This window comes from Ranitomeya imitator, chromosome 3, assembly GCF_032444005.1.
Source record: "Ranitomeya imitator isolate aRanImi1 chromosome 3, aRanImi1.pri, whole genome shotgun sequence".
Taxonomy (NCBI): domain Eukaryota; kingdom Metazoa; phylum Chordata; class Amphibia; order Anura; family Dendrobatidae; genus Ranitomeya; species Ranitomeya imitator.
The window spans coordinates 220,544,541-220,567,690 of record NC_091284.1 but is presented as its reverse complement, the minus strand read 5'-3'; the positions used below and the strand labels follow the sequence as shown (position 1 = coordinate 220,567,690).

At 43.1% G+C, this 23,150-nt stretch overlaps 1 protein-coding gene across 8 annotated transcripts in view; it reads right to left on the bottom strand.

Annotated features, from left to right (window-relative positions):
- The window catches only part of NGF (nerve growth factor), a 180,064-nt gene that overhangs the window by 5,794 nt on the left and 151,120 nt on the right, over window positions 1–23,150 (bottom strand). For 5 of the 8 annotated variants that reach the window (XM_069756146.1, XM_069756149.1, XM_069756154.1 and 2 more), the window contains one exon: window positions 22,492–22,613. In XM_069756146.1, the coding sequence (XP_069612247.1) occupies window positions 22,492–22,613 (122 nt within the window). The remainder of the gene's footprint in view (window positions 1–22,491; window positions 22,614–23,150) is intronic. The other 3 variants (XM_069756147.1, XM_069756150.1, XM_069756151.1) reach the window with 1 other exon arrangement.

Below are 23,150 nucleotides of genomic sequence, written 5' to 3'. Positions count from 1 at the left end.
GATACAATATTGTTACGCTCCAGGAAGACATCCAGGCCTCTCTTGAACCATTCGACTGAGTTCGCCATCACCACCTCCTCAGGCAGGTAATTCCAGATTCTCACTGCCCTAACAGTAAAGAATCCTCTTCTATGTTAGTGGAAAAACCTTCTCTCCTCCAGACGCAGAGAATGCCCCCTTGTGACTGTCACATTCCTTGGTACAAACAGATCCTCGGAGAGATATTTGAATTGTCCCCTTATATACTTACTAGATTGTGGCCCGATTCTAACGCATCGGGTATTCTAGAGTATGCATGTCCCCGTAGTATATGGACAATGATGATTCCAGAATTCACGGCAGACTGTGTCCGTCGCTGATTGATCGAGGCAACCTTTATGACATCATCGTCGCCATGGCAACCATTATGACATCTACGTCGATACTGTGCCCGTCGCTGAATCAGAAACATGGGATTTCTACGTCCTTTATGACATCATCGTCGCTGTGCCCGTTGCTGATTGGTCGAGGCCTGGAGGCCTCGACCAATCAGCATCGTCGCTGTGCCCGTTGCTGATTGGTCGAGGCCTGGCGGCCTCAACCAATCAGAGACGCGGGATGTCTACGTCCTTTATGACATCATTGTCGCTGTGCCCGTTGCTGCCAATCAGAGACGCGGGATTTCCAGGACAGACAGACAGACAGAAAGACAGACAGACAGACAGAAAGACAGACAGACGGAAAAACCCTTAGACAATTATATATATAGATACAGTATATGTGTTTTTTCTAGACTAAATAATCCTAACTTTGCAAATCTCTATTTGTATTGTAGTTCCCCAATCCCATTTATTAATTTTGTTGCCCTCCTTTGTACTCGTTCTAGTTCAATTATATTCTTCTAGAGCACCAGTGCCAAAAACTGTACACAGTACTCCATGTGCGGTCTAACGAGAGATTTGTATAGAGGCAGTATAATGCTCTCATCATGTGTATCCAGACCTCTTTTAATGCACCCCATGATCCTGTTTGCCTTGGCAGCAGCTGCCTGGCACTGGCTGCTCCAGGTAAGTTTATCATTAACTAGGATCCCCAAGTCCTTCTCCCTGTCAGATTTATCCAGTGGTTTCCCGTTCAGTGTGTAATGGTGATATTGATTCCTTCTTCCCATGTGTATAACCTTACATTTATCATTGTTAAACCTCATCTGCCACCTTTCAGCCCCAGTTTCCAACTTATCCAGATTCATCTGTAGTAGTATACTATCATCTCTTGTATTTACTGCTTTACATAGTTTTGTATCATCTGCAAATATCGATATTTTACTGTGTAACCCTTCTACCAGATCTTTAATAAATATGATGAAGAGAATAGGTCCCAACACCGACTCCTGCGGTACCCCACTTTTCACAGCGACCCAGTTAGAGACTATACCATTTATAACCACCTTCTGCTTTCTATCACTAAACCAGTTACTTACCCATTTACACATATTTTCCCCCAGACCCAGCATTCTCAATCTGTGTACCAACCTCTTGTGTGGCATGGTATCAGACGCTTTGGAAAAATCAAGATATACCACGTCCAATGACTCACCGTTGTCCAGCCTATAGCTTACCTCTTAAAAAAAAACTGATTAGATAAGTTTGACAGGAGCAATTTCTCATAAACCCATGCTGATATGGAGTTAAACAGTTATTCTCATTGACATAATCCAGAATAACATCCCTCAGAAACCCTTCAAATATTTTACCAACAATAGAGGTTAGGTTTACTGGCCAATAATTTCCAGGTTCACTTTCAGAGCCTATTTGAATATTCGTACCACATATGCTATGCGCCAGCCCTGCGGAATAGACCCCGTCGCTATAGAGTTCTTAAATATAAGAAATAATGGCTTGTCTATTACATTACTTAGTTCTCTTAGTACTCGTGGGTGTATGCCATCCGGACCCGGAGATTTATCTATTTTAATCTTATTTGGCCGGTTTCGCACCTTTTCTTGGGTTAGATTGGTGACCCTTAATATAGGGTTTTCTTTGTCTCTAGGCATTTCACTTAGGATTTTATTTTCCACCATGAACATCGTGGAGAAGAAGGTATTTAATATATTAGCTTTTTCCTCATCATCTTCAACCATTCTTTCCTCACAATTTGATTCTTTTATTATTGATATAGTTGAAGAACAGTTTGGGATTAGTTTTACTCTCCTTAGCAATGTGCTTCTCTGTTTCCTTTTGGGAAGCTTTCATTAGTTTTTTAGATAAAGTATTTTTCTTCATATAGTTTTTTAGAACTTCAACAGTGCCATCCTGCTTTAGTAGTTTAAATGCTTTCTTTTTACTGTTAATTGCCTCTCTTACTTTTAGCCACATTGGTATTTCCTATTTCTTGTTCTTTTGTTCCCACAAGGTATAAACTGCTTACAGTGCCTATTTAGGATGTTCTTAAACATTTCCCATTTATTATCTGTATTCTTATTTGTGAGGACATTGTCCCAGTCAACCAGATTAAGGGCATCTCTTAAGGTACTGTCACTCTAAGCGACGCTGCAGCGATACCGACAACGATGTCGATCGCTGCAGCGTCGCTGTTTGGTCGCTGGAGAGCTATCACACAGACAGCTCTCCAGCGACCAACGATCCTGAAGTCCCCAGGTAACCAGGGTAAACATCGGGTTACTAAGCGCAGGGCCGCGCTTAGTAACCCGATGTTTACCCTGGTTACCGTTGTAAATGTAAAAAAACAAACACTACATACTTACATTCCCGGTGTCTGGTCAGGTCCCTCGCCTTCAGCTTCCAGCACTGACTAAGCGCCGGCCGTAAAGTGCAGTGGCCGAGGGCATCGGACAGGTCACTCATGCCCGAGTTTTTGCACTTGAGCTCGGTTTTTCACGAAGGACTCAAGGCTTTGGTTGAACACCTGGATACTGCCATTAGCCATATGAGTACACGTATCCAGGAGGTCACCAAAAGCCTTGATCAAGTAAAAGCCGACCTCCAGAGGCCAGCACATAATTTTTTTAATCAAATTGAACAGGGCATATTGGAACACCTTACTCCTGATCTCCAGCTTAGTGTCATGCAGGCCTGCATTGCTGCTTATGTGCAGTCTATGCAGCTGAGTCAGTATTTTCAGCAGACAGTGGCGGCATTTCCAGCTGTGCCTACACTGTCACGCTTGATCTCAATGCCGACCTCTGCTGCATACCACTGCATGGCCACCTCCATTCCAAGCACTGCCGGACACCACTACAGCACCACCAAAATGCCATGTGCTGTAGGACAGCCTACTGCCACCACCATGACAACTGCTGCTCCTCCTTGGACCTCCTTCACTGACACCACCATGCAGCAGCAGGACCCTGGCTTGGCCTTCCGCTCCACCACCACGATGCACCAGGACCCTGGAATTCTCTTCTGCTCTGCCACCACGATGCGGCAGGACCCAGACATTCCCTTCTGCTCCGCCACCACGATGCAGCAGGACCCTGGCTTTCCCTTCCGCCCCGCCACCACGATGCAGCAGGACCCTGGCATGGCCTTCCGCTCCGCCACCACGATGCAGCAGGACCCTGGCATGGCCTTCCGCTCCGCCACCACGATGCAGCAGGACCCTGGCATGGCCTTCCAAACTCCTACCGCAACCATGCAGTAGCAGCAGCAGGACAAAAACAGTGACAGTTTGGCCACTGTGACCAAGCTGCAAGAAATGAGCCCGCCGAAGCTCCCCAAAACCTCAGCACCGATCCCAAAAAGGAAAAAAAGTGGACTATTTCTATTCCTCCCCCCTAACCTCCCAATGTGTCTGTTATGTCAGGTTTGTCTCACCCTTCCAGTGTGTCTCAGCCCTCTCATGCGTCAAGCCCCATCCCCGATCTGCCAGACACCAGTAATTTAATTGCCCTTTCTCCTGACACCCCTGCGTTGTCCACAGTGAGTCAAGCTTCACAGCTACATACCCCCAGTTTCCAGCACTCTACCCCAAGCAGGTGCAGTTAATTTTTTTTTTTTAGTTATAAAAATAAATAATAATGTTTTTTGCCCCCAAAAATGTTTGGTTAATTGTGTATTTCACCGCTGGCAACACACACTGTGCACCAAATAAAAAACTGCGCCCCACACTTTATTTTTTGTCCACATCATAGCTCCAGTAGTTAGCAAGTACAACACTGCAGTTTTGTATGTCTTTAGTATAGAGATATGAGGTGGGCCAAAAAATTTATACTTGTATTTTATCCATAATCTCTGATCTCTTCCTTCTGCTTAGTCTGTGACTAGTGTTGCAGACTGAAGAGAAAATGGCGGCAATACAATTCAGAACTATACTCAACAGGTCATGTGTCCAAAACCTCATTAGTTAGGACACCTGACCTGGTGATTACAGAACTGCCTTGTATAACCTCTATTTTCTCTTATGTGTACGTAATCTATTTCACACAAAGTGAAGGGACAATGGCGGTCATACAAATAGTGAATTCATAAGGCTGTTATATGTGCATCATGAATTCATTATTTCTGACACCTCACTTGATGAGTATAGATCTGTTTTGTATTAAACAGCCATTGTCTCTTCAGTCTGCGTCCAATAGATACTGCAGAACAGAATCAGGATGCAATGACGTCAACAACCTTACCACTAACAACCTAAGTGGTTTGTAGAGGAAATACATAGTAGACACGGTCAAGATACCAAAAATATAAAGTTTATTAACAACAAATATTAGTAACATTTAAAACATAAGTGGTACAGACCCAAACCCAACATGACATTTTACACAATATTGTCCTGCCATGCCACACGTCCAATATCAGAATAAAAAAAGGCAGCAAATTGGTTCCGCATGTGGCCAACTTCAGCAGTTGACCTCAGCGGGTGATGCTGGTAATCTGGCAATGGGTTTGCAACTGGTTCATCCAGTTCAATGTTGGGTCGCTCCTTAGCCATTATGTAATTGTGGAGAACCACACAGGCTTTGACAAGCTGATCAACTGTCTCCATTTTTAGATTAATGGCTGTTGCAAGAATGTGTCATTTTGAGGCTAGAATCCCAAAGGTACACTCTACTGTTCTTCGGGCCATGGTCAGTCTGTAGTTAAAGATCCTTTTAGTGTGGTTCAAGTCCCGACTGGAATATGGCTTCAGTAGATTTTCACACATCTGAAAGGCCTTATCCCCAACCATAAAAAATGGCATCAGTTTGACCTTGAGTGTTGGGGAGAGATTGTGGCCGTGGAAAATTAAAATTTTTGCCATACACACAGCGCCCCATATCCGAGTTCTTGAAAGCCTGGGAATCGTTGCCATGGCCAAAAGCTACAATGTCCATGGCGATGAAGCGACAGTCCGCATCTGTTATTGCCATGAGCACAACAGAAAAATATTTTTAATAGTTGAAGTACTCCGATCCTGTTCTGGCTGGTTTGATAATGCAGATGTGCTTTCCATCCACCACTCCCAAACAGTTGGGGAAGTCACATACACTCCAGAATTTTTCAGCAATTTCAATCCACATGTCCACGATGGGTAGGGGTATAAACTCGTCCAGGAGAACATTCCACAAAGTCCAGCAGGTGTCCGCAACTATTCCGGACAGGGAGGAAATTCCAAGCCGGTATTAGAAGTGGAGGGATGATAAACTCTCTCCGGTTGCCAGAAATCTGTAATTAAATAAATAAAACATTTTTTGCAAGCAATTCTATTTATGGTGTTGTTCTGCTAAAGACATAAAGAAAAATACAAAGAATACATGTCAGAACAACCAAAATTAGGGCTGGCATTTGTTTAGAATTGTTACGTACCTTAATGTAACCAGCAGAAGCTCCTCTGGTGGAATCGCTCTACGGAGCTGGGTGTCCTGTCTCTGGATGGCTCCTTGGACATGACCAAGCAAATCCCGGAAAGAGTCTTGCGACATCCTTGCATATTCCAGGAATTTTTCCGGGTTGGCATTAAGCTCGCCATATAGCTCCACGGCTCTCACGTAGTTCGATAAAGGGGTGTCGCCAAAAATGCCTACGCCATGTCCTTCTCCATCTTTCGCGATTTCTGTGTTGCTCCCAAGCAAACGCACAGGCAAGAAACAGCTTGATACTTAAATCCAGGTTGAAATAAAAGCTCTCCATGCGAAGATCCATCATGACACAGGATACAGTAGCACACTGTTAAGATTTCAGCAGTCCTAGGGCCTATATATAGATATTCCATAATACACGCCCTCTGTAGTCCCATTGGTGGTGTCTGGTTATCTAGATTTTTCTCCTGTAAAATTTTCCACCATGCGCACAAAGAATGCAAACGCGTGACAAAACGCTTGATAAAGCGTGAAAACGCGGCGCTTTATTAACCGCATGCGTTCCTGCATGCATCTAAAAAACGCTGCCTTTGTACGTGTTTCTATGTGTTTTTTCCTGCACTTGCAGATGTAAATTAAGGCTCTGTGCACACATAGCAGATTTTTTGTGTGTTTTTCATGGTTTTTTGCTATAAAAACGCTATAAAACTGCGAAAAAAACGCTCACATTAAGCATCCTATTTAATAGAATGCAATCCGCATTTTTTGTGCACATGCTGCATTTTTTTTCCTGAGCGAATTCGCATTCCAGAAAAAAATGCAGCATGTTCATTAAATTTGGTGGGGCTATGCCCACCATGCGGGAAGTAAGCAGATCATGTGCGGTTGGTACACAGGGTGGAGGAGAGGAGACTCTCCTCCACGGACTGGGCACCATATAATTGTTAAAAAAAAGAATTAAAATAAAAAAATCGTGATATACTCACCCTCTGATGGCCCCGGAGTCTTGCTGCCCCTCAGCGCTGCACGCGGTCGCTTCTGTTCCTGTAGATGGTGTGTGAAGGACCTGCGATGACGTCACGGTCACGTGACCGCAATGACGTCACGGTCACATGACCGCGATTTCATGGAAGGTCCTGCACACACACCATCTATAGGAACGGAAGCCGCTGAGGAGATCGGCTGTTTACGGTAGGTGAGTATAACCATTTTTTATTATTTTTTATTATTTTTAACATTCTATCTTTTACTATTGATGCGGCATAGGCTGCATCAATAGTAAAAAGTTGGTCACACTTGTCAAACACTGTTTGACAAGTGTGACCAACCTGTCAATCAGTTTTCCAAGCGATGCTACAGATCGCTTGGAAAACGCTAGCATTCTGCAAGCTAATTGTGCTTGCAAAATGCTAGTTTTCTGCGGGAATATGCATGCCAATTCCACATGCGATATTCCCGCGGCAGGAGGCGCAGAACTGCCGCGGAAATTTCTGCGGCAATTCTGCAACGTGTGCACTTAGCCTAAACGCTGCGGATTCGAACTCAAATGTGAAACTAGCCTTAGCTCAAATAGATAAACATACTGAAGGATCATAATCCCTAAAATATGTTATTAGAGTACTTGTTGGTATAGAGATTAGTGATGGACGAGCACTAAAATGCTCAAGTGCTCGTTGCTCAGGTCGAGCAAATTGGAATACTCTGGTACTCGACCCGAGCAACGAGCCCAATGTAAGTCTAAGGGAAACCCTAGTATTTTTACTGCGATTCTCGCCGGGGGTCCTTTTAAGGTCTAAAAACGTCTGAAAATGATGGAAACACTGCTCAAATGACAGGAACATCATGGGGATCCCTCCTGGAAGCATTTCTGACTCCTAGGTCACAGCTGTAAGCAATGTTGTCAGAGTTTCACGCCATTTTTACAGGTGCCCCCCCCCCCAAAAAAAAAAAAAAAAAAATGAAACCAAAATGGATTTTGCTAGGAAATATGTTAAGGTACATCGTTTCCAGGGTAATGACTTGTTGACTTGTATATAAGGCAAAATAATTAACTCCAGACCAAAATGTTCCTCCACCACTTGGGCTATGTTCACACGCTGCATTTTTGATGCGTTTTTCAACTTTAACATTGCTTTCAACCAATACAAATGCATTCACTGGGAAATGTCATTGTAACATTTAACAACCCTAGCTGGCCATGTGGTGTGTGACACATCATCAGACACATCTTGTTTCATTTATGAAGGAGGGACTCTCAAAGTCACAAAGCCTATTTTTAGAGGGGCATCAGGTGGCATTAATATTCTTAATGGGCCCTTATTAAACAGTGGGTATCCTATGCTGTTATTGCCTATGCAGTGAGTGGCTGGGCTGCCAAGAATTATGACGCACTCCAATACCCCTTTCACGAGAGGTACAGGAGGGCTTCCTGAAAAAATGCTGCATTGAATGCAAGGCCTGCCCTGCTATCAAGTCATATGCACTAAAAGAATCCTTTGAACCCAGGTACAGGTACTGGATGGCCACAGGAAAACCCACTTCACATTAGTCATTTTGCAATCCCATACTGTTTTCTTGTGCATTAACTGCAAGGCCTGCCGTGCTACCACGTCATATGCACCGCAATAAGACTTTGAACCCAGGTACTGGATGGCCACAGGAAAACCCGCTTCACATTATTCAGTTGGTCCTGCCATACTGTGTTCTTATGTATTAACAGCAAGGCCTGCCCTGCTACCAAGTCATATGCACCCCAATAAGCCTTTGAACCCAGGTACTGGATGGCCACAGGAAAATAAACTTCACATTATTCATTTTGCAATCCCATACTGTTTTCTTATGTATTAACTGCAAGGCCTGCCCTGCTACCAAGTCATACAGTTATATGAAAAAGTTTGGGCACCCCTATTATTAATCTTAAGCTTAATGTTTTATAAAAATTGTTTTTTTTTGCAACTGCTATTTCAGTTTCATATATCTAATAACTGTTGGACACAGTAATGTTTCTGCCTTGAAATGAGGTTTATTATACTAACAGAAAATGTGCAATCTGCATTCAAACAAAATTTGACAGGTGCATAAGTATGGGCACCCTTATCATTTTCTTGTTTTAAATACTCCTACCTACTTTTTACTGATTTACTATAGCCCTTTTTTGGGTTTTCTAACCTCATTGAGCTTTGAACTTCATAGCCAGGTGTATGCAATCATGAGAAAAGCTACTTAAAGTGTCCACTTGCAAGTTGTTCTCCTGTTTGAATTTCCTCTGAAGAGTGGCATCATGGGCTCCTCAAAACAACTGTCTAATGATCTGAAAACAAAGATTATTCAACATAGTTGTTCAGGGGAAGGATACAAAAAGCTGTCTCAGAGATTTAACCTGTCAATTTCCACTGTGAGGAACATAGTAAGGAAATGGAAGAAGACAGGTACAGTTATTGTTAAGGCCAGAAGTGGCAGGCCAAGAAAAACATCAGAAAGGCAGAGAAGAAGAATGGTGAGATCAGTCAAGGACAATCCTCAAACCACCTTCAGAGAGCTGCAGCATCAACTTGCTGCAGGTGGTGTCACTGTGCATCGGTCAACTATACAACGCACTTTGCACAAGGAGAACCAGCTTGGGAGAGTGATGCGAAAGAAGCCGTTTCTGCAAGCACGCCACAAACAGAGTCGGCTGAGGTATGCAAAAGCACATTTGGAGAAGCCAATTTCTTTTTGGAAGAAGGTCCTGTGGACTGATGAAACCAAGATTGAGTTGTTTGGTCATACAAAAAGGCGTTATGCATGGCGGCCAAAAAACACAGCATTCCAAGAAAAGCACTTGCTACCCACAGTAAAATGTGGTGGAGGTTCCATCATGCTTTGGGGCTGTGTGGCCAATGCCGGCACCAGGAATCTTGTTAAAGTTGAGGGACGCATGGATTCCTCTTAGTATCAGCAGATTCTTGATAATAATGTTCATGAATCAGTGACAAAGTTGAAGTTACGCAGGGGATGGATCTTTCAGCAAGACAATGATCCAAAACACCACTCCAAATCTACTCAGGCATTCATGCAGATGAACAATTACACTGTTCTGGAATGGCCATCCCAGTCCCCAGACCTGAATATCATTGAACATCTGTGGGATCATTTGAAGAGGGCTGTCCATGCTCGGCGACCATCAAACTTAACTGAACTGGAATTATTATGTAAAGAGGAATAGTCAAAAATACCTTCATCCCGGATCCAGGAACTCATTAAAAGCTAGAAGAAGCGACTAGAGGCTGTTATTTTTTGCAAAAGGAGGATCTACTAAATATTAATGTCTCTTTTCTGGTGGGGTGCCCACACTTATGCACCTGTCAAATTTTGTTTGAATGCAGATTGCACATTTTCTGTTAGCACAATAAACCTCATTTCAAGGCAGAAACATTACTGTGTCCAACAGTTATTAGATATATGAAACTGAAATAGCTGTTGCAAAAAAAAAATTTTTTATAAAACATTAAGCTTAAGATTAATAGGGGTGCCCAAACTTTTTCATATAACTGTATGTACCCCAATAAAGCTTTGAACCCAGGTACTGAATGGCCACAGGAAAACCCACTTCACATTATTAAGTTGGTCCTGTCATACTGTTTTCTTAGGCCTCTTTCACACTTCCATCATTTGCCATCCATCACAATCCGTTGTTTTGGGCAAAAAACGTATCCTGCAAATGTGCTCGCAGGATGCGTTTTTTGCCCATAGACTTGTATTACAGACGGATCGCGACAGATGGCCACACGTCGCATCCGTCATGCGACAGATCCGTCGTGTTTTGGTGGACCGTCGTCACAAAAAACGTTCAAGTTTTGTCCGTCGTGTCCGCCTTTTTCGACCACGCATGCGCTGCCGAAACTCTGCCCCCTCCTCCCCGGACTGCAGAATGGGTAGCGGAAGCATCGCAAAACTGCATCCGCTGCCCACGTCATGCAAAATTTTCACAACGTCCGTCGGTACGTCTGCCCGATGCATTGCGACTGATCTGTACCGACGGAAGTGTGAAAGAGGCCTTATGCATTGAATGCAAGGGTCGCCTTGACCCAAATTTGCATGCAACACAATCCTCCCTTGGAAGAATCATGGAGGAGGGCCTCATAAAATAAAGTCCCATTACAAAGGAGCTAGTCTCCTAGACACGTAATGCCGATACACTAAGTGCATGGGCTGACAAACATTTCCCCGTGGGGGGTACATTTTTAAAAAATATTTTATGGGGATCAGACATCCTTTCCAAAAAATTGACTGGCTGTAGCAGAAAGGAACATGTTAACCCTGGTGATCTAGTGGTGGAGAATGATGAGACATTGATGAAGGCCTCATTAAAAAATAGGCCCAATGTAAAGGAGCGGGTCTCCTACACTTGTAATGCCCATACACTAAGTGCATGGGCTGACAAATATTTCCCCATGAGGGTAAACTTTTTTTTTTTAAATTATGGAGATCATAGACACCCTTGCCAAAAATTGGACTGGCTGTATCAGCTCGGAACATGTCAACCCTGGTGATCTAATGGCGGAGAATGAGATGTTGATGAAGGCCTCATTAAAAACTAGGCTTAATGTAAAGGAGTGGGTCTCTTAGACTTGTAATGCCCATACAATAAGTGTACGGGCTGACAAACATTTCCCCCTGGGGGAGTAAATTTTTTTTGGTTTCAAATTATTAACGGGCATCATAAAGACACCGTTGCACAAAAAATGAGCGACTTTTGCATCACAGAATACGTTCACCCTGGTATTTGTATGGTTGTGGATTATGAGGATGAGATTAAGGAGGAGGATAACACCAAACAGACCAAATCAGGAAGCGTATACCCATGTGTGGTTTGTGAAGAGCTGCATGAGAATACACTTCCACAAAAAAGACAATGTATTTGAGGTTATGTTTCGCTGTTTTCATTCGGTGGTGTACAATAGTTTTGCCCAATCCAGCCCTTGTTTATTTTTATAAGAGTCAGTCTGTCAGCATTTTCAGTTGACAGGCGGATGCAGCATGATGGCAGGGTCTGAGAAAACTGTCTCAGAACTTTGCCATTGTTCCCTTTCCTGTGCTAGATTGTACTTTTGTCTCTCTCGCTTGGACTCCTTGGTTGTACAACAAACTCTGATGTCTGCTGTCAGCGTTCTCAAATGGGAATATTTTTTACTCATTCCGCTACAAAGGCCCTCTGGTTCTGCAACATTTTAGTACACCTGTCTGCCTATGGAAGAAGAGATTGAAACTTCTCTTTTTCGAAGCGTCATCAAAAAGTAATGAGTATCACCGAATATTTTTATAATGCTAAAGTCACGGGAAACGCAGCGAAAAATAAAGTCAGCCATGCATGCCAGACTGCTAACAGGAAAGACTTCCGTGTCCTCACCAACAGGATGACTGACCATGCTGTCCTCCTCCTCATCCTCCTCCGCCCTGTCCTCAGGCCACCCACGCTGATCAGATGGTATGACATTTGTGCTTGTAGTACTGTCTATAGCACATGAAAAGTAGCTCCTGTTCTTCCTCCTCCTCCTCTTCCTCAGTGTCTACCAATCCACGTTGGGATGACATGAGGCTGGGCTGAGTGTAATCACCATGAATGGTTCCTTGCTCCATTTCCTTGTGCTGCGCATGCAATGCATCCTCTTTAATTGTGAGCAGAGAGGTTTTCAGAATGCAGAGAAGTGGGATGGTAATGCTAATTATAGTGTCATCGCCACTCACCATCTTGGTGGAGTCCTCAAAGTTTTGCAGGATGGTACATATGTCTGACATCCATGTCCACTCCTGATGTCTTATGTGTGGAGTCTGACTGAATAACGACGGCCTTGTTGATGCTGGTAGTCAACAACTGCCATCTTCTGCTCACAAATCCTTTCCAACATATGCAGTGTAGAGTTCCAACGCGTGAGGACATCACACACCAGTTGGTGAGCCGGAAGCTGCAAATGCTGCTGAAGCATGGCAAGGGCGGCTGAAGCTGTATCTGATTTTCTAAAATGGGCAGACAGGCGGTGTACTTTAACTACCAGATCCGGCAGCTCCAGATAGCTTTTGAGAAAACATTGAATGACGAGGTTAAGCACATGGGCCAGGCAAGGTACGTGTGTGAGCTCACCTTGCCTCAGAGCCACCACCAGGTTCCGGCCATTGTCACACATGATCATGCCTGGCTGTAGGTTCAGTGGTGTAATCCAAAAATCTGACTGCTCTTTCAGCGCTGTCCACAACTCTTCGGCATTGTGCGGTTTGTCACCTAATCAGATTAGCTTTAGCACAGCCTGTTGCCGCTTGGCTGAGGCAGTAATGCAGTGCTTCCAGCTTCTGACTGATGTGCTCATTTCAGAGATGGAGGCTGAAGAGGAGGAGGAGAAGGTGCTGGAGCAGCAAACTGTGGGGGCAACCCTGATTGAACAAGCACCTCAATGTTTTGACAGTGACCAGGACACAGCTTGACAAAGTACCAAATGGAGAAATGTCTTGCGCTTTTTAATCGTGCGAAATTATTCATGTATGTACTATATAAATATCCACTAGGTATTTGTCTGCATTCTGTTTTATGTCTATATACATTGTGGGTGCTGTTCCCACCGCGTTCGTGCACTGCATACTTACAGTTCACCTGCCCAAACTTTAGCCAGTAAACAAGATGGCGGCCGCGGTGCGCGCATGCGCAGTGGATCTGGATTAAGTGCACGCCCCTGATGGCATCCAGCCGGTTTGGGAGTGAGTCACTGACATCAGGGGAGTGTATTTTCTCCCTGACTCTCTCCTATACTGGGACTGCCGGATGTGATGTGATTGCGGTCCGGGATCCGCCTCCCATGCGCCCCAGAGAGCGGTGCTGATCATCATCAGCTGGTCTGGGCATTTTAAAAGGAGTCCCCTCAGAGTAGAATTGTGCATCGGGGCTACGGACCAAGCGGATACCATACCCAGATGGGTAAGCACTATGGTTAGCGTTTTCTATATGCACTCTTGCACTTTAATATTATAGCTTACATAGCAGTTTAATTGTGATTTAGCCTGGAATTAGGCATTGCTATGTCTCTTGCTTTTGTAGGAGACTGGTAGTACAAACACGCCATACAGGTCTTTGTACTTCATGGGGTGCAATGTATGCACAGCGCCTCCTTTTTGCTACATAGTGCAGATATTTTGATTATATGGTACTGCTGCTTCCGATTGTTGTGTCATTCTCACTGAATTTTTTTATGTCTTTGGATTGTGTAATAAAGTTTATATCTGTTTCATTAGCTGCGGTATTTTGATTAGTCACTATTTGGGGGCGTTATACTCCATTTCTCTATAGGTCTCAATGATTATGGGAGTTATCCTGCTTTCCAGTATTAAATTTGGCATCCGCACCCTGGTAGGGTGTTAGTGGGTGTTACAAATAATTTCGGTCTTTGTTCAATTACCTGATTGACATAGGGCCCACAAACCTCGGCAAGGGGGGGATGTGTTCCACCCCAAGGTCCGACTGGGTCCCGGCTTCCAGGATGTTAACCCAGTATGCCACCAGTGAGATGTACCATCCCTGCCCACAAGAACTTTTCCACGTGTCTGTGGTTACGTGTATTTTCTGAATAACAGCATTGTTGAGGGTGCGGGTAATGTTGTGGGACACGTGCTGGTGTAATGCCAGTATGACACACCGGCAGAAATGGTGGCGACGGGGGAAGGAGTACCTTGGGAAGGCTGCTATCATCAGGTTGCGGAATGTTTTCTTCTCATCGAGTCTAAAAGGCAACATTTTGAGTGCAAGCAGATGAGAAATGTTAGAATTTAGTACTGTGGCCTGTGGGGCGTTGGCTGGGTATTTCCGTTTGCATTCTGATGACAGGGGTATAAACAACTGAAGGCTGCATTGCGACAAGGATGTGGATGGGCTTGATGTTGGTGCTGGCTGACTGTGGGCAACAACAGGTGCAGGGCACGAGGCATCTTCACATGCACCGTGGACTGGGGATTGGCTTCTATGCAAAACAGTGGAAAAAGCAGTGGTGTCACCTGCAGACAGTGTTCCTGGAGCCTGGGGTTTAGCCAACAAAGTCAGTTGCTTTGCTGCCATGTGCCTGATCATGCTGATGGTGGTCAGGCTGGTAGTTTTGCTACCGCTGCTGATGGGGGCATAGCAGGCGCTGCAAATGGCCTGTTTGGGGTTATCGTCAGGGTCTTTAAAAAATAACCAGAACCAGACTCGGAAAGATCTAACAGTTGGAATGTAAACTTCCGTAATGCTGGTGTTACAGGGAATGGATGCACGCCTTCTTTTTGCTGCCACCACATTGCTTCTTTCTGCCTGTTGGGGTGCTTTGCCTCCTTCCCCATGTTTGCTGCTGTCATCACTCTGCATGTCCTCCCACCAGGTTGGGTCAGTCACTATGTCATCCACCACCTCGTCTTCCACATCCGCACTCTGCTCCTCCCCCTGACTTTCTGGCAATTGTGTCTCATCATCATCCACCTCTTGTGACACTTTCCCACCATGGCCTTCATGTCACCGTGGCTTTTCAAATCTTTGGGCATCGCTACATGCGATCTCATCTGGCCCCATTTCAAGTTGACCGACCGAGAGTCTGAAATCTTTAAAGGGAAAACTAAACAGCTCTTTAGAGTGTCCAAATGTGGGATCAGTTGTCTCAGGGCACTCGGCATGGTGGGAGGAAGGAAGATCAGGGTGAGTAATATGCGGTCAACACTTACGGCTACTCAGACTTTGACCCTGTGGAAGACGTGGTGGAGGTGGTGGCTAAGTGACTGGAAGCATTATCTGCTATCCAACCAACAACTATTTCACACTGCTCTAGCGTCAATAGTGGTGTGCTGCAGTCCCCTAGAAACTGGGACAGGAAGGTCAAGCGAGAAGATGTGGGTCTTTGTTTGGTCCACTTTCAGCTTGGCCACGGCCTCGTCCTCTGCATGCACCATCAGCATCATGTCCACTTCCCCGTCCCTTGCCCCTTGCCTTGCCTTATTTTAAATGGACTAATGAAAAATTTTAAAAAGTTAAAAAAAGGATTAATTTTGAGAAAACTTACATGTGAGCAGTATGCCTGAAAAGCAAGTATTTGTAAACCACAGATATACCAGGTATCTGATGGAGATAATAGACTGTTTCAATATGTGGCCTGTTTTTTTTTTTTACATTTTTTTAACCACAAAATACTGTATAGACCAAGGCTAGCAGACGAAAAAATGCAATGTAGGCCTGAAAAGCAAGAATTTGGAGACCACAGAGAGACGAGACGTCAGACGGAGATAACAGACTGATCAAAATGTGGCTTTGATTTTTTTTGGCCCATCAAAATTGTGTCAATAAGTAGGCTATGACACTTAAAAAAAAAATTTGTACAGAAATTGAAAAATATTTAGCGCAATGATATGCGATACGTGTGGTATACAAATCACAGTGACAAATATAAGAACTGTAGCTAAATATTTTTTGGCCAGCTACAAATTTTTGGGGCAGCAAAATGATGTCCAAATACATTGTAAGATACTACAAAAAAATAATATAGTACTAAAAAAAAGGTCACATTTTTCTGCGATCTCACATCTGATGCCTAGGACAATTTTTTTTTTTAAATTGTTAGATCTTCTTGCGCTTGTATTGCAATGACCTGGCTGTAGTCTTCAGTGTGACCAAGCAAATAAATGTAGAAAAAAGGGGACTATGGATTGCATTCTAATAAAATTAGCAGGTATAAGGTGCAAAAAAAAAAAATTGCCAGGGATACCTGCAGCTACATATACTGTATATATATATATATATATATATATATATATATCCACATACATGTATATATTACATAGTTTCCATTATCATGTATATTGACATCCCTTATTATACAGTGCCCTCTTTTGTTATGTGCGGCACCGTCCCTTACTCTCCCTGACAGAAGTTATGTCGCTTACCCATGTTATGTAAATAAAAGCTTATAACCTGACGTTAAATTCATCCATTGGCTGTATAAATTATTCTTTTGCAAGCTGAAACCCTCCGAAATGTGGTTTAAATTAAGAAAATAAATTGGCATCAATGCAGAATGTTGATCAGTTAATGGACACAGAATGGTCAGATTTTGGCAAGATAAAAGTTTTGTCGCCCACAGAAAGTAATGTGATATTCAAACAAATATTTAACTTAAAATACAAATATATGTTGCATGACAATGGAGAATAAAGTGATGGTGCTATTAGAGTCATATTTAATATTTTGTGTGAATTCCATGAGCTTGAAGGACTGCATCTATGTGGTTTAACAATGATTCATACAATTTATTAATGAAGTCATCAGGAAAAACAAAGAATGCAGTCTTACATGCCTCCCAGAGTTCATCTAGATTCTTTTGTTTTGTCTCTCAATCTTCCTCTTTCATACTACCCCAAACATGCTCAATGATGTTCATATCTGGTGATTGGGCTGGCCAGTCCTTGAGCACCTTGATCTTTTTTGCCTGGAGGAACTTTGTTGTAGAGATGGATGTATGAGATGGAGCACCATCCTGCTGTAGAATTTGACCCCTTTTATGATTTGAAATATAAGAGGTATCTAATACTTCTTGATATTTTAGGCTATTGATATTGCCTTTCACCTTGCAAATGTTTTGCACACCCCCATACTGAATGTAACCCCAGACCATGATCTTTCCACCACCAAATTTAACTGTTTTATGGGTGTATTTTGGATTCATATGGGCTCCAATAGGTCTCCTGCAGTACATGTGGTGGCTGTGGTGTAATTCTACTGAAGATTCATCAGAGAAATCCACCTTTTGCCACTTTTCCAGCGTCCATCTGTTTAGCAGGCTGTGGGACTCTGCAAATGCCACACAGTTTTTTATTTGCCGTTTGTTTAGTGCTGGCTTCTGGCCACTGATTCGACCATAGAGGCCCCTTCGAGACAGAATCCTACAAACTATTCTAGTTGACACAGGGACTTGAGGTGACCAGGCCTGATGGAGCTCTGCTGCAGTGGAAGAGGGGTTTGCTTTGGATTTTCTAACCAACAATCGTTCCTCCTGAGCAGTTGTCTTGCAGGGTCTGTCGGACCTGGGCTTGTCAAACACATCTCCAGTCTCTTCAAACGTTTTTTTAATTCTTTGTACTTGACGATGAGACACATTAAAGGTGCCAGCCACCTCTGCAGTGGATCTGGTCTTCAGCCTCTTGATAATCCAAGCTTTGGTCACAGGGTGGATTTTTGGCATGTTGTCAGAGCTCAAGTTGCAGTACAAGTGAAGGTCTGGGGTGCTGGGTTTCTTTTTATACACACACAAATTAACCGATCATTTACTGAGCACAGGTGAGGATGTAAGCTAGGATTGGGTGCATTATATGACCAGGCGACAAAACTTTTGTCTTGCCAAAATCTGACCATTCTGTGTCCATTAACTGATCAATATTTCTACATTGATGCCAATTTATTCTCTTAACCGAAACCACATTTCGGAGGGTTTCAGCTTTCAAAAGAATAATTTATGCAACCAATGGATGAATTTAACGTCAGGTTATAAGCTTTTATTTACATAACATGGATAAGCGATATAACTTCTGTCAGGGAGTGTACATATTGGATTTTATGGAGCCCTGTTTTTTATTACATACCATCCTGTCTTGTTAGCTGTATAATGCAATGATCGTTGATGGAGCATAGGAAAGCTTCTTTTCTAAAGGATGAGCTGATGGACTGGTAGTCTGGTCACCGGCTCCTCCATCAGTAGTCATTTTATATCTAACAAGAGAGGGGACTATGTAATAAAAGAGGGCACTGCGAATAACAAAAAAACACTATGTAAGAGACTGCAGTGTACATAACAACAGAGGAAGCTATATAATAAGGGAGGGCATCATATATAACTAGAGAGGATGGTAATAAGGGACAGTGTTATACATAACAAAAGAGGAAACTATGTAACTAAGGATAGTGTTATTGTCATTGTCTTTTCTCCCCACCACCCCATCATTACCCATTCCACGATCTCCATCATTGTCTTTTCCCCCACCACCCCCATCATTGCCCATTACACTGCCTCCATCATTTCCTCCTCCCCATCACCCCCATTATTGCCCATTCACCACCTCCATCATTTCCTCCTCCCCCACCACCATTATTGCCCTTTCCACCACCCCATCATTTCCTTCTCCCCACCACACCTATCATTGCCCTCTCCGTCAACCCAATCATTGTCTTCTGCTCCATCAACCCCATCATTGCCCTATCCTCCACCTACACACACAGACACACACAGCACCATTCACCTCTATGCATACACATACACACACACACACAACTCACATCTGCGCACAGTATCCTGAAGCCGCACCATAGCTGGCAGCTTCCTGTCTCGCACAGCTGCGGTGCTGAATAATGATGTCATTCAGCCACTGCTGTTTGAGACAGGAAGTGTGGCCAGGAAGCAAGATGGATCCATTCCCTGCAGCTCCGCTCCACTGTCATTTTCTCTTGCAAACAGCGGAGCTGCAGGGATTGCTCTCTGCTCGCCACACATGAGGGCAATCTGGCCAGGAACCCCCTGAGCCTCGAGGCCGGATAAACTGGCCAGGTTGCCCTCATTATTAGCCGCCCTGCAGTGGCCCCCTGGAGCTTCCGGGCCCCGATGCAGCTACACCGGTTGAACAGATGGTATGTCCATTCATGGGTTAGAGTCTGACTGATAATTGAGTCTGTGGACAGGAGTCTTTTAAAATTATAGGGCGTTCATATCTTTGTCAGTGGGCAACCTTACAAAATCAGCAAAGGATCAAATGCTTATTTTACCCACTGTTCATCTTATAAATTCAGCCAGCAAATTGCTCAGTGACCAAATGATATTCCTGGACACAAAATATACAAAGATCAGGATTTAGTATATATAGTATACTCCCACATCCAATAAAGATGTTATGCAGGTAGTCAAATGCACCATCATTTAGAATGTAATAGATGCAAATCCATTCCTCAGATATATAAACATTATTAGTAAGCATCCAGATACAAACACTAAAAGAAAAAAAGGAAAAATATTCCCTATAACTCAGATTAATGATCACTGCTTTTATGCACAATATCAGTAATCAATGAAACAATTATGCACATATAGCATAATACATATCAATTGTCTACATATATGTATATGCATGATACTTATCGTTTTTTCAAAATAATATAAACCGTAGCTCCCAAAGCTACGGCTTATCACATTTTCAAAAAAAAAACGATAAGTATGATACATATATAAAAAAGCTTCCTTCTCACCCCCAATGGGGGTGGTCTTTTTTATCCTTCCTTTCTTGGGTCCTCTACCAGAGGCCTGGGAGTTTGAGGGTTCTGTGCAGGATCTTAGTTGTTCCCACCATTTCGCTTTTCTGGACAGAGAGTTCAGATGTTGCTCCTGGGATCTGTTGTAGCCATTTTCCCAACTTATGGGTCACTGCTCCAAGTGTTCCTATCACCACTTTAATCACTGTTGCCTTTACCTTCCACATCTTCTCCAGTCCTCCTTTGAGGCCCTGGTATTTCCCCAGCTTCTCATATTCCCTCTTTTTGATGTTGCTGTCACTTGGCACTGCCACATCTATTTTCATTGCCGTCTTCTGATCTTTGTCTACTATCACAATGTCTGGTTGGTTAGCCAATATCTGCTTATCCATCTGGATCTTGAAGTCCCACAAGATTTTAACCCTTTCATTCTCCACCACTTTCTCTGGGGTCTCCCACCTGGGCTTAGCCCATATGCTGTGCAGATGTTTCTATATACAATTCCCGCTACTTGGTTGTGGCATTAGGTATAAGCTGTTCTGGCTTGCATTTTTGCATCCTGCCACTATGTGTTGGACTGTTTCTGAGGTTTCTTTTCATAGTCTGCACCTTGGGTCTTGTTCTGTGTGGTAGATTCCTGCTTCTATGGATCTGGTGCTTTGTGCTTGCTCTTGTGCCACTATGATTATAGCCTCTGTGCTGTCCTGGAGTCCAGATTTCTCCAGCCATTGGCAGTATTTCTCCATGTCAGCCACCTCCACTATCTGTCGATGGTACATTCAATGCAGTAGCTTGTCTTGCCATAGCGCTTCATGTTCCTGTTCTTCATTCCAGATCTGTTGTTGTTGCTGCCTTAGGCTTTCTCTCAGCATCTCATCTTGTGGTGCCATTTTTCTGATGTATTCCTGGATACTCCTTGTTTCATCCATGATGGTGGCTTAGATGCTTATCAAGCCTCGACCGCCTTCCTTTCTGTTGATATACAATCTTTGGGTGTTAGACTTAGGGTGGAGACCTCCATGCATTGTGAGGAGCTTTCATGTCTTCAAGTCTGCAGCTTCCATTTGTTCTTTTTGGCCAGCACACTATGCGAGCAGGGTATCTGATAACTGTCAGGGCATTTGTATTGATGGCAAAGATTTTATTCTTCCCATTTAGCTGGCGCTTCAGGACCTGTCTTACCTTTTGATGTTATTTAGAGGTTGCTGCTTTCCTTGCCTCCTCATCATGGTTACCATATCCCTGTGAGATGCCAAGGTACTTGCAGCATGTCTGTACATCTTCTATGTGCCCTGCTGATAATTCCACTCTATCAATCTTGACTACCTTGCCTCTTTTTATTACCAACCGGCCTCAAGTCTCCCATCCGAAGGATATCCCGATGTCTTCGCTGTAGATCCTTGTCAGGTGGATCAGTGAATTGATGTCTCATTCGTTTTTCGCATACAGCTTGATGTCATCCATGTAGAGGGGATGGCTGATGGTGCTTACACTCTTGAACTTGTATCCATAGCCAGAATCTGTAATGATCTGACTGATAGGGTTCAAGTCTATGCAGAACAGCAATGGGGACAGTGCATCACCTTGGTATATGCCACATTTGATGTTCACTTGTGCTAGTTGTCTTGAGTTGACTTCTAGTGTTGTTCTCCATAGCCCCATTGAGTTTTTAAGGAAGGTTCTTAATTTCCTGTTGACATTAAAGAGAGCCTAGCATTTGCCGATGCATGTGTGTGCCATTGATTCATAGGCTTTCCTGTAGTCAATGCAGGCTGTGCTGAGGTTGGTCTGTCTAGATCTTGAGACTTAAGCGACTGCTCTGTCTACTAGGAGCTGGTGCTAAGAACCTCTGGTGTTGGTCCCAATACCTTTCTGAGCTGGATTCATGTACTGGTTCATATGGTTCTGTAGCTTGGTGGCTATGATGCCCGACAGGAGTTTCTAGTAAAATAATACGTTCACTAAACATTTCAGTTTGCTTAAGTTACATTAATACATGTTCTGTGAATTTGTGTTGAAAACGTAATTTATCCACAATTAATAGTACCAATAGTAATAATTAAATAATGGGTCTGGATAAATATTTAAAGTTGTCCATATTGATTTTCATATTATGACAGATTGCAATATCATTTAACAAAAACGAGTTATCCAACTGGGGCTCTTATTGGTTAAAAGGGCAATGTGTACACACACAGTGTTCTGTAGCTAATAAAGAACATTTATAACTTGCTTTTTTAAGTAAAAAAATTGACTCAAGTTAAGCAGTAATGCTTGAGATTAGGTTTTTGCCCAGATTTTAACAACCAAATGGCAAAAGATAAGAGACAAACCAGGACAGGACAACCTATCTCCAAAAGACCTCATTTCAGCTATATTGGCTTCCTCTATAGTATATTTGTCCTCAGTTGTATTATTCATACATATAAAATTTCAAATTTCTTACCTTTGGGTGTACAGTGTACAAAGCTGCTCTGTCCACGAGGCCTTTATTCCATCCAAACACTGGGCTGAGTTGGGGCCCAGCATACCATCTGTGCAGGGAGGTGTCTTGGAGGTGCCTTGCTGCTAATTGAATACAACAAATGACATTACTTAACTGGTTGAAAAGCAAAATATCATTGAAATAATTCATCAAGCTATACAAAATTATAAAATAGAAGCAAAAAAAAAATGTTTTCCAATATAGTGTTAGCTTATCCCTTGTCCTCTAAAAGGAATAGATTAGAACGAGACAGAAATAACTCCTTCAAGATTGGACCATTGTGCTACACCATTTCCAGAAGGCTCTTTCATTTCTAATGGTTGTAATTGAATGGAATTACTCCTTTCTCAGCAATGAAAGGCTCAATATTCCTACATAGAGAATAGACATTTGAACTTTTTCCATAGACTATGTTGAACATTATCTGAATAACTTGCGGCTTGTTAATTTAAAACAACATAAGAGAAGAGCTGGTTCTCTTTAAAAGCGGCTAAGTATGAAGTCTTACAGACAATGCTCCATGGCAGAAAAGTATGTAAATTATTTCTAAGAGAGAATTAATTAGAAACAAAAAATTTGGAAAGAATTCTGGCACCTAAAAGTGTCTATGTGGAATTATT